The sequence below is a fragment of the Antennarius striatus genome, chromosome 17, assembly GCF_040054535.1.
Source record: "Antennarius striatus isolate MH-2024 chromosome 17, ASM4005453v1, whole genome shotgun sequence".
Taxonomy (NCBI): Eukaryota; Metazoa; Chordata; class Actinopteri; order Lophiiformes; family Antennariidae; genus Antennarius; species Antennarius striatus.
In genome coordinates this window covers 8,071,407-8,083,900 of record NC_090792.1, presented here as the reverse complement: position 1 = coordinate 8,083,900, position 12,494 = coordinate 8,071,407, and the positions used below count along the sequence as shown (strand labels likewise).

Below are 12,494 nucleotides of genomic sequence, written 5' to 3'. Positions count from 1 at the left end.
GAAGCCACCAAAAAAAAAAATCTCATTGCACAACAATCTGATTCTCCCACACACTCACACACACATACAGTAGCCATACAGAGGACTGAGTCATCAGTGTGGACTTCCTCCGACTGATACGCAGTTGTGTCTCTCTTCATTCACAGAAACACACATGCTAGTGTTTGGAGCAGTGTGGACATCAGTGGGTTCCTGTTTTGCCAAAGATTCCCTTGGGAAAGGAAATTGAAGTGCTGAACCTCTAACTAGATTGCATATAAATTAGAAGTAAGGCGCTATGGACGTTTTATGAATAATCAGCTAAATTACATTTTTAACAATTGTTCAAAAAACAAAAACTTAAAAATTGATTAAAATGTTCTTTGTTTGGTCTTTAGTGTTGAATTTTAATTCATTTGATTCACTGACACACATTTCTATTGTGAACTGAGCCTGGAGAAGTTCAATATATCAGTGAAAATGTGATTTCATTCTAAACATAGTGAGAAAGCAACTTTTACATCTTTTCCACTGGCATTTTTGGCTGCGCAAAGTCCTGCCATTCTGAGTCAGGCAGAGCCCATTCCTTGAGCTGTTCAAACATGATGTGTTGTGTCAGGTTTTGCCCATCTCCGGTCTGAGGTGAATCCAAACTTCCTCCAAACAGATTGTGGTGACATTTTGCAAACTGCACCCAACGACCCTCAAACTAATGTGTTGCAACTCATCACGTCTCTGCACTGAGACGTGATAGATGAAGAGCTGCAGACAACATGCCCTCACTGCCCCCATATAAACAGATCACCTCCTGCAGGTGGGTGTTGGGGTTCTTTCACCTGCTACGTTGTGGCAAAATAAAAGTGTTTACCTACCATCCTATATTTGACAACTAGCCACATATTAGCCCGCTTCTCTTAAACGTCACTGACTAAGGCACAACATCAGTTAAACACCTGCTGGAAAGGAGATGCAAATCCCTGCAGTCCTGGACTGATGTGCCAAACTAAATCAAGTTAAGCCAAGCTAGGACATCTGTATGGAAAAGGGCCATGTCTTACCTGGTGGCCCAGCTGGACCTCTTTGTCCTCTGATACCAGTGCCTGGAGATCCTCTCTCTCCTTTTTCTCCTGCCAAACCTGAAGGAATGGAGAAAATAGTAAAAATATTTTCATGACAATTAAGAACACTTTTGGAAGTCATTTGATTTGTGTATATTACTAAAGGTTATGGAAGGGCATTGTTACTATTTGATTTATTTACAGCTGTGCAATATTAAAGAAATTTTTGAAAAAAAGCTTTGAGATGAAGAACCTCTTTCTCCTTGATTTCCAGGTAGCCCTGGAGTTCCAGGGAAACCGGTCCGTCCAGATTGCCCAGGCTCTCCACGGGGTCCCGATTCGCCAGGTGGGCCAGGCGGACCAGCTGGTCCCGGGGAGTTGCTTCGATATCCAGAAGGAATCTGGTTGAGCATCATGTTAATTCTGCTCATCTGACCTGCACGATACAAACAAAATCAGTTGAATTTAGTTTATATTTATGCTAGGATTACTTTAAAGTTCCCTGAAGATTAAGACAAGTTTGCTTACTGTTCACAAGCTGTTCACAAACTTGTCTGGCAAGGGAGCGCATCATATTCTGGGACGCAAAGTCTCCCTGGAAAACAACATTTCCATGAAAACGGTGCATTGCTTTTCTCATTTCACGACTCAATGATGCATTATTCATGATGAATGGCAATCTAATCGAGCCTACCCTCTCTCCTTTCTCTCCTTTTTGTCCAACAGGTCCCTGTTAAGGTGAAGGACAGATTTAGAACAAGCGATGGTGACCTTATTTTTTGTCATTTGACCAATATTTTAATCTTTAAGCTGTATGATACATACTGGGCTTCCTGGGTCTCCTGTTTTTCCTGGTTTTCCAGTAACTCCCGGTACACCTGGATTTCCGGGACTTCCCTGGAAAAAACAAAGTAGTAGTAGTGTTTATTTAAATTACTGCACGGTAAACATGAGTGCAACATTTAACTCCTGCTGCCTGTTTATTGTTGTAGAACAGACTCAAGGTCGGAGCCTCTTCTTTGACATCTGCAGTGGTTGGGCATGTGGCACTAATGGCCAAGAACACTAATGAGAAGAAAGAAATTCACATGCACAACAACCACCGGGGAGCGGACACATATGCAGACACACTTGCGCGAACACACACACACACACACACACACACACACAAACACACACACACACACACACACACACACACACACACACACACACACACACACACACACACACACACACACACACACACACACACACACTCACACACAAACACACCAGCCATCAGTCACTGCTAGTGAGTGTTGGAGCACAAACAATGGTATGGTGCACGTGAATTGTATAGTGGCACAATGCCGGTTGGCATGATGACTGTATTAAGTAGATTCAGACCTCCCAAACCACAGAAGAAGAAGACGAGATGCATGTACCATCTTCTTAACAGTGGAAGGCTCTACAGTCTACAGTCTGCTTTTTATATGGTGTTCCAGCAGAGTGCAACCATGGAGCCAGAGGAGTGATTGTTGCAGATACATCAGGAAATAAAATGCACTCTAAGAACTATATTTATTTGCCTCTGAACTGCACAACACAAAGAGTCGAAGACAAACAAAAAATCTCACCATGGGCCCTGGTGGGCCTCTGGGTCCAGATGGTCCCTCCTTTCCTGGTGGCCCCTGCGTAGAAACAACATACAATCACACGCAGGTTACAACACATTGGAGACCCAATGCATGTAATACATCACTGTCATGACTTTATATTGGTTTCAGCCATGAACCTGTCTTCCTAAATATAGAAGTAATGACTTAATTCTTCTGGCTGCCACAAGTGACAACATACTGTGTGTGTGTAAAAACAACATGACAGTACTTCCATGTGAGATAAATAGGTGATCACACGCAACGCAGTGGTATAACCAAGTCCTGGATCCATTTGTAGGCTTTCAACACAGTGCGTACACTAAGCAGGCATGGAAGCAGATCTTACCCGTGCTCCACTTGGTCCAACAGGGCCCAGAGGACCACGTTGTCCAGGGGAACCCTGGGAAAAAAAGTGGACACACCTAATTAAATGGTAATGGTTAGGAACAAAATATTGGTAAAGCTCCCTAAAGCCTGTGTTGGACTAGAATCTATCTAACAAGAATATCCTTAAATTCCCTACATATCTAGCCAAAGAAAATAAATAATTTTATCTAAGAGAAAGAACAGTTTGGATATTGTCTGTTGAGACATGAGGTCTACTGGATGACTGCAGAGACACAGCTTTTACAGTAAATGCTATTGTGTTAAGAAACCAAAATATCCCTCCTTATAAACCCTAAAGATCACAGAATTTGACTTTCTCCCATGTCTGAATTTGCTTATTCAAAGGCCAGGATAACCAGTGGTCATAATTTCTTAGGTTGATTGTTGGGAACTTGCTGAATGACCTCAGCTGGATGAATGATCATTGTCAAGAGATGGCTATGTAATATCAGCCCACATAAAATGCCCTTCTACCAGAAAATTCTCTTGTATGGTGAAATGGGTTCAGCTGAAACTCAAATCTGACTAAGACTTGATGAAACAGTGACATCAATAATTTGATTAACTCTAGATTAACTCTACATGTTAGGGAAAGAGTTGAATGTCTAACTTTCATTTCCATCCAAACGTCAGCATAATGGCATCTACCGTAAGTCGAAGATGTTCAAGCTTCAGAGAGACTGTTAGTCTTTACCAAATCCTGATCATCTTCAATTACAAGGCTGAGGAAAACTTGTTCCATTCTCTATTTCCCCTTTGGTAATACGAGTCTGTGCTCTATAATAATTTAACTGCATTGCTCCGTTCTACTGTTTGTCAATCAACAGGCTGATTTGAGAGTGTGGGTCTCCCTGAGGATGGCATGGCAAGCGTCCCACCCAAAGTGTGGTTTCAATCTGGCCTTGTGGACTGAGTGGAGGCTCCAGTAGCAGTGGTGCTCTCTACGGATCGTCAACTGTTTCCTGTTCATATACCACAACATGAGAGGGGAGTACGTACTTGTGAGCCAGGCAGACCCGGGTTTCCAGGATCTCCCTTTGGTCCCTGGCGACCCTGAATACAGAGGAGGAAGAAAAGAGAAATATGCAAAAGAAGCTTAAATTGTTGTTATATCCGTTTTAGTCTATGATTGATTTCATGTTTGATTATTTTTTTTTGTTGACAGGCATGTCTCCAGGTAAGAAAATTAAAGAGGTCTCTTGGCTAGAAGTAATGGAAGCATGATGTGTCTTTATTTTAGCTGTAAATCCAACTCACTGACGGATCTGCAACATATCAACATGAGCACTAATGAAAGATGATAGTAAATCTATCTTCCATGGATATCTCCCTATTTCTTAACTGGTTGGCCATGGACGTAACTGGATTCACTTACAGGTTCTCCGGGCAGAGAGAGTCCATTAGGTCCTTGTGGACCTGGTGGTCCCATTGCACCTGGGAGTCCTGGCTCACCGCGTCTGCCCATTGGACCCTGCAGCATTACACCGACAGAAAACAAAGACACTTCATTGTCATAATCTTACAAAGGACTTTTCATTGTACAGTGATTGTTATCCACGGAAATGCTCCCAATATACAACATAGACTCGATAACTGAGCTCAGATGTGTGCAATTTGCTTTCTCTGATTGTGTAACCAAACACAAGTTTGTACCAGAACAGCTTCTGAAGTACCAAGGCTACTAAGAAGTTGATCATTATCACATGTGGATTTAGCTTTATTAATGTTATTGGCCAAGAGGTTCACAGCCAAGCATCACCAGTACAAACAGTTTCACTTTATCTGCCTTACTCTACATAAAAAGGAATTAGAAATTCAAACTGGGAAAAAAAAGGTGTTACTCACGGCATTGCCTTGTTCTCCTCTATCTCCTCGGGTTCCCTTGGAGCCTGGGCTGCCCTGGAAAAGCAAGGAGCCAACAACACAAATTGTAACAAAGTAGTAGATTCCGAAAGCCCTGAAACCCCAATCCCAACAATCCTCAGTGGGGTTTAGTGAGGTTACCAAGCACACATATTCCAGACTTCACCTCAAGACTTTTTTACTGCTATTTTTCAGAAAGCATTTATCCTTTGTCACTTATCCCAAAGCCCACATTTCATGGCATGCCATCAGTCTTATTCTCATCTACTCTTTCCAAACGAAAAGAAAATACCACTCCACGTGCAAAGGGAACGTTCTCAGTCTAATTAAGTTCCAATTCAATAGCAGAAAAATGCTATAGTTGTGTAGTCATTAAACCCTAGCTGAGAAAAGTGAGGTTTTATCATCATTACAGAAACATGTTTGACTAAACCTTTTTATCAGGTGAAAGCACACAGAAGACAGGAGTAAAAGTGGGTTATAGTCTCTTTACCGGAGGTCCAGAAGGCCCCGGAGGACCAATGCTATCCTGCGTACATGTGCAGGAGTGGGGAAGGGATGGACATTTGGCCTCGTCCCTCTGAAAAGGAACACAGAAGATAAAGAGATTAGAAAAGAAAAAATCATATTCCCACACACATACATGTTACAGAAGTATTCCTATGGCCTATTCCACATCCACTGAATGATAATTGAGACCATATATTGGCAATCAACAGAATAAAAGGGGTAAAATTGAAAATCCTTGATGCAATTTTGTGACAGTATCCTGGCAAACAATGTTCTCTACTTTGCATGGAGTTTAAGAAGAAGAGAAAATCTGTAATGATCATGACAGAACAATGGCTCATTCTGAAGTATGACATAATGACTTACGCAACAGTGAAGTCATTGATGTGATATATTAATATCTGATGTAAATTATAGGTGAATTACTCATAATTAGATTAATGTGCACGTATCCGGTATTTACCACACTTAATGAACCTACTTTAGATCCACTGCCTGCTCTGTGATCTAAAGGAACTTTTGTTTTCTTGTAATTGGGGGATCATATTGTCAACAGTCTGATTTTACACAACTAAACAGGACACAAGGTTCCATTGAGTTCAGCTCAAACACTATCTTTTAGACAGCCATTTAGTTATAAATGGCTAATCACTTCTTTCCAGCAGACATAAACACCAGAAGGTTAGCATGCATGTAGTTTATAATTTTATGCAAGAGCTTAGAAAGGACACGAGCAATGGCCCTATTCAAATATAATTAGTCTTGCATGTGAAACAAACGAATGAAAGAAATATTCCAAAATATTCTTCCAGTGCATCTGTTGCTGGCATTTTCATTTGACTTTGTTAACAAATGACATTTATTCTTACCGTGGAAGGCAGGTCACAGCATTTGTCTCGGCTGATCCAGCTCAAGCTGCAGATAATATCGAACATCTGGAGCTGGAACTACACAACAGAAATTAGGAAAAAATGATTGAAAGGTGTTACGAATGGCTCCCAGTCATAATGAAAATGCTCACTGTTGAGGACAGACAACAAAGAGTCCCTCAGTGAAATATTGGGATGCAGGTTTTCATCCCTCCAATGCACACTAGGAGCAGTTAAATTATATTGTGCATCTAAGCGAAGGAGAATTTGGATCTTGGATATTGAGTCTTTGGAAAGTCATGAGATGCGCTTCCAAACGCATGTGTTTCCAAGCATTTGGATGTTAAACGCAAAGGCTTTCTTTTTCACTTACAGTTGCACTGTGCCTCCTTCCGCCTCCAGACCTGACCATCTTGCCAAGCACTTCATAGCCGTCCAGTGTGATGTTATTGGCCTCCTTGATGGGCTTCTCTGCCACCTCTTGGCAGTCCACATTGAGTTTGACTTTGTCTGGAGAGATGGTGATGTGGAGCTGTAAAGCAAATGAGTAGAGGAGACAATAAAACAAAACGTTCTTGTCTTCTCAATAATTCACAGCTGCCAGATCTGATGCAACACAATTACCTGGCAAAAAAGTATGTAGAACACTGCAGCTTTTGAAAAGCTAGGTTTGGCATTTATTTCTATTTGGAAGTGACATGATTGCACTTTAAAAGAGAAGGGAAACTCTTCAAGAAAGTGCAACCATACGGTTAGGAAAAACCTCACTGAACCTTCTTAGACCATAATATCTGAATCTTATAAAGGAGCTGATACTGAGTTCCACATAATTGCTAGATTCGGAGAACTGTTTAGTCTCTCAGAGGACGTTGATTATAGATTCTGATATAAAGCCAGTGTGGTTACTGATTTGGCATGGGGCTGTTGTTTGATGCCTCTGCAGATGAATGGGCCATAAAAAAGGAAATATACAACACTTGGTATTTCCATGTGGCTGAAAAGCTCAGTGATTGTATAACAACGCAAAATGACAAAGTGCCAGATTTTGAAGTTTCTCGTCCAAAGAACCCTTCTCCACATCTTGAAACAATATCATTTGCGGTGTGCCATCGAAAGTCCTACACTTTCCATATTTTCCCCTTGCAGTTGCAAATTTTCCCCTGCCTGACAGTCAGACAAGCTTTCTTTATGTCAGGAGAAGCAAGCAAACATTTCTCTCTACAAAGCCATACCAACCACAGACAAGGCCAGAGCTTTTGGCAACCAATCACAAAATTACAGTTGACTTCCTTGGCAACAGAACAAACTATCTGGTCGACCGCAAAGAAAGAGGGGTGTCGTTTATCCCAGGAATTTCGTATTTATATACATAAATAAATATATAAATATAAATACACACACACACACACGCACACACACACACACACACACACAAACACACACACACACACACACACACACACACACACACACACACACACACACACACACACACACACACACACACACACACACACACACATCAAGATGCTCCTGAGGGTTCAGCAATACATCTCTTGATGATATAATAAGATGCCAAATAATGGCCAAGTAAGTCTTACCTCACTGACCGACAAATAAACGTAACAGAAACTCTCTAGTCACTGGAAAACAAGACCTCAGAGAAACTAGCCACTGCTGCCTCAGCTGATGGTATTTGCCGTTAAGTGATCTGGTCAAACTACAGCAAATGTGTTGACAGAGGAACAATTTTCATCCATCAATTGTTAACGCACAAGTTTTCAGCGTGCTTCAATGTGTCAACACTCTCCAGTCATATGGTACAATTTCACACATATGGTAGGATTTAAGGTTGACACTGTCTTCTCTCAGTGTACTTGACATATTTCAATGATTTCTATCAGATTAGATTTCATTTTTCTTGGCCCTGTTCTGATGTTCCTTCATTTTCATTATCCTCTCATTGATTGCGTGCATTTACTGATAAGAAGGTATGAGTCTTCTCTATGAAATGCATACCAGATTACGTTTGATTTAACTGGGAGTAAAGAAAAATAGATCTTGATTAGATTGCTAATTAGATGTGAATAGTGCTTTGACATATTCCTAACTCCCACTATTATTCTAGGAGGAAAGCTCCTATGTTAGATCTGACACACAAGTTAAGTTGTATCTTTCCTTTATTTCTAATTTGGGTTGAAGGATCAGTAAGACTACTTATCCAGGCAACAGAACAAGGAAATTATTGTCCTATCTAAAAAATTCAGCAATGAGAGAACACAATGTGTGAATCATTTGGCAGAAACCCTCTGTCTTAATTAGTGCATGTATACATTGGCAGAATCTTCACAGCAGAGTTCCTGAATGGAAAGCACAGTGCTGTTACAGCCTTGTCCAAAAACAATAATGTTAAGGAACAGTGCACTGTATGGTGACTTGTAAGAGCAACTTACATCCTCAAGTTTCTACCCGTGTAACCCTGAATAATTGACCAGTGACTACGAGTCATGGAAAATGTCTTTTTCACTTCAGTTACTGGGAAAATTCCCTCCACGAACTCCCACCACTAGAGTGTGGGAGAGGATTCCCTGGTGGGCAAGTGAGTGGCGAGCATCTGCTAAAGTCATCTCTGAGAGCTTTCCCACATGCTCAGCTACCTGTAGACCACAGCCTCTTCTTCAGCTAGAGTTACTCTTTACTCTTCAAATCTGCAACCACTCTCTGATGCAGCCCAGTGACACATTAAGTCCATCAAACACTTAACAAAAATCAAAAATGCAGTTTCAATGTGAAATTTTGTTTTGGTAGATGTATGGTTGTAAAATTCTAACTAAGATTCAAGAAAATATTGCAGAAATTAAGAAATGTGGTTTGTGGCAAACAGTGTCATTTTTTCACATCTTATATTATTCTTTATTTGGTTTATTCTTTAGTTTTTGTTTTCTTGTGTATTGACAAAATATAAACCGAAAATGTTGCCATGGGTTTGGGGATAATGACATAGAATTTTATAATATTTGCTTATTTGACTAGAGAATTAAACAATTGGTTAAGGAACTGAACTGCAAATTCAAGGCTAACTATCGTCTCACTGCTATTTTGCCAACATCTCAAAAACTCAAATGGGTTTTTCTTTGTTTGTCTTCACACACATGGTCAATGAGCGCTATAACGACCACGTGAAAACCTTAATTTCCATGTTCAACAGAGTGACATGTGCTGTGGTCAATATGCAAGGGCTACCGACAAAGTCTTAGGAAAACACTGACAACATGTAGATACACACCACCAGGGCAATCAGCAGTGGTACCTACTCAGCAGACCAGTAAATAAGCAGCTACTAAACCGCTGTAGATCCACCAGTTCATAGAACAACTACTGCACCACAAACCATCCACCTACTGCACACTCAGCCTGCAGTCTCCACCACCATGGCCACAGAAAGAGAGAAAACACACACACACACACACACACACACACACACACACACACACACACACACACACACACACACACACACACACACACACACACACATCAGGCTGTTGTCCAACAAGAACAGAAGTGATGTCATTTACATCCAGTACTGACCCAACTTTTTCCAAGGTCTTTTTCATTCATGCAGTTATGATACAATTAGCTCTGTAGATGCTAACTGATCAAACTGAAAGGCTCTTTACAACATGCTCTGATCTAAGGGCCAATATATCACTCTCATCAGTTGTTCAAAAAGTGCTCTGTAATGTCAGGAAGTGGGTGATCTTTCATGTTGGATAAGACCGTGGTATGTTTAGTATTCCAACTCCCATTATAATTGCTTTAGAAGTTGGGGGAAAGAGACCTGTCCACTGAATAAGGGCTACGTTGTCCTTGAGAACACACTGGTATGGGAATTGATGTGACTTTCATAGCACTGGAACCAGTCAGTTTTCCTACATAGATTAATCTCACATCTTCAGTCATTCCAGGTCACAATGAAAATAAACTGCCCCTCATTGTTCTAGACTCAACATTCTGCTGTGGTGGAATGTAAGAGTTTTTGCTTTTTGTTTTTTTTCCCCATGTGTATTTGATGCCTGTCTTTACATCCCCTGCTGCGGTCCCAAAAGACACAAAGCCATATAAATGACATTCATCACAGTTGTAAACTTGGCATGTAGACCTAATGTAGTGGTTGAACCACTAGAGAGAAACAAAGCCCCTGCAAAACAGTAACTACAATGTGAGTGGTTATTTCAAGCTGGAGAAAGGGTTTGGACAGATTGTTAAAAGAATGGTTGATGTCAACAAAAATTTCAATAAGTGCACCCTTAGTTGGCGTAAACGTAAATTCTTGCAAGAATGGCATGAAGGATGATTACATGAATCAATTTCAAAACCAAGCAAATATATCATTTTGAAAATTTTGTCAGCTTTTGTGATTTTGGAAGTTGATGTAAACAAAATATAAATTGACCAATCTCTTTGTTTTTTTCTGTAATTATGGCAGACTGGTTTTAAATTGACAGAATACTTGCCATACTCTATTATTAAATATAAAAATGTATCATGCCAAATCACCAAGGTAATAGAATCTTTCTTAAATACATCTAGAGCTTGTTTGGCTATTTCCAAATCAAACTGACTATTCCTGGTCTAATGTAAAAAAGCAGAAGAGCCTAAATCTACGATGGACGACAGGTAACATGGCATTAGCAGCTAGGTAACTTCAGTGAAGTGTAGAAGTCTCACAGACAGATGAGAATATGAAAATTAATTTATCTAAAAGAAGGCAAAAGGAATGATAATAGTATTCTGCATGTAAAAAGATATTAAAAGGAAATTGAAGGGTAACTTAGTGGTTTTAAATCTAACATGTAGTGCATGTAGCGCTGTTCTTTTAAAGAATCAACCACTGAGTTTACCTTGTGGAAGCTCCCATGGAAAACCCGCTTCACTTGCTCCTCATTAAATGTGGCTTTCTGGATCTCTCCTCGGGTGTCCTTGTTATAAAATGAGATTGTTTTGCTGGAAGCTGAAAAGAGAAGAGCCGTTGATGAACCCTGACAGTGTATTACAATGTGGTGGCACGCAAATCACAGGCAGCACTTTAGAGAAGATGTTAGAGAAGGATAAAGAGATGGTTGGGGGGACATCCATGCCAGTAATTATTTCACCACGTGTATAAACGTAGACATGTAACGTAAACACTTAAAACTGAAAGCTTTTTAATGGAAGAATGACAAGATCAAGACAAAATAAATGTCAGAATATAAATCTGAACAGCAAATTCAAGTCACTATTACTCATTTAATATGCTTCCACTGCCCAACTTTATCTGGTGAAAATCAATTGGCGAAGGAGAAAGCAGCTAGAAATTGAGTGTGCACAGTAGAATACAGGATATGTTGGTATAGCTCGACATGCTTTTACATCCAGCTGAGGGCCAAAACTTACGGTTGACAGTGACCCCAACCTCCGGGTTGTTGTTTTTGTCTGAAATCTGCCAGATATCGAAAGGCTCAGAGGGCGTGTCAGGTAGCAGACGGAAGAGCACGACGATGGTGTAGGCTGGGGGAAGACCTTCTGGATGGATCTCCCTTTTAAAAATGAAAACAGAGACCATCAAATCCTGCTACAAAGATACAGTATCCAATCTGTCAGCTGTTTTAGAACCTGTACATGATGGCCAGCTTCCCTCTGAACCTTGAACAAATTGCTCACATATTGAAAGTGTTTTGTGTCCCCTTAAAATCTTCCAAAGTGTTTCCATTTGTGCACATTCAGCCAATGGCAATCCACACACACACTCACTCACACACACAAAAACGCACGTATGCACGTACACACACACACACACACACACACACACACACACACACACACACACACACACACACACACACACACACACACATTACGCATTTAAGTAAGCTGAAAAGGTTTAAATAGTCCAGAAGCAACTAACACCACTTAACCGAGGTCCAACGGACTCTTGACCTGGTGATGTCAGTGTCCCACTATGTCTCAGACAGAAGGAGGGCCTGTATAACTACATTTATATATACATATGGGTCAGTCTACCGAATTTGTGCAAAGTGCTCACACACACACACACACACACACACACACACACACACACACACACACACACACACACACACACACACACACACACACACACACACACACACACACACACATATTAA

At 40.7% G+C, this 12,494-nt stretch overlaps 1 protein-coding gene across 3 annotated transcripts in view; it reads right to left on the bottom strand.

Annotated features, from left to right (window-relative positions):
* The window catches only part of col12a1a (collagen, type XII, alpha 1a), a 54,422-nt gene that overhangs the window by 2,821 nt on the left and 39,107 nt on the right, over window positions 1–12,494 (bottom strand). For all 3 annotated transcript variants that reach the window (XM_068339637.1, XM_068339634.1, XM_068339636.1), the window contains 15 exons: window positions 11,743–11,885; window positions 11,211–11,320; window positions 6,680–6,838; window positions 6,307–6,384; window positions 5,421–5,507; window positions 4,910–4,963; window positions 4,440–4,535; window positions 4,064–4,117; window positions 3,024–3,077; window positions 2,657–2,710; window positions 1,863–1,934; window positions 1,732–1,767; window positions 1,566–1,632; window positions 1,291–1,473; window positions 1,038–1,115 (listed from right to left, as the gene is read on the bottom strand). In XM_068339637.1, coding sequence (XP_068195738.1) covers window positions 1,038–1,115; window positions 1,291–1,473; window positions 1,566–1,632; window positions 1,732–1,767; window positions 1,863–1,934; window positions 2,657–2,710; window positions 3,024–3,077; window positions 4,064–4,117; window positions 4,440–4,535; window positions 4,910–4,963; window positions 5,421–5,507; window positions 6,307–6,384; window positions 6,680–6,838; window positions 11,211–11,320; window positions 11,743–11,885 — 1,325 coding nt within the window. The remainder of the gene's footprint in view (window positions 1–1,037; window positions 1,116–1,290; window positions 1,474–1,565; window positions 1,633–1,731; window positions 1,768–1,862; window positions 1,935–2,656; window positions 2,711–3,023; window positions 3,078–4,063; window positions 4,118–4,439; window positions 4,536–4,909; window positions 4,964–5,420; window positions 5,508–6,306; window positions 6,385–6,679; window positions 6,839–11,210; window positions 11,321–11,742; window positions 11,886–12,494) is intronic.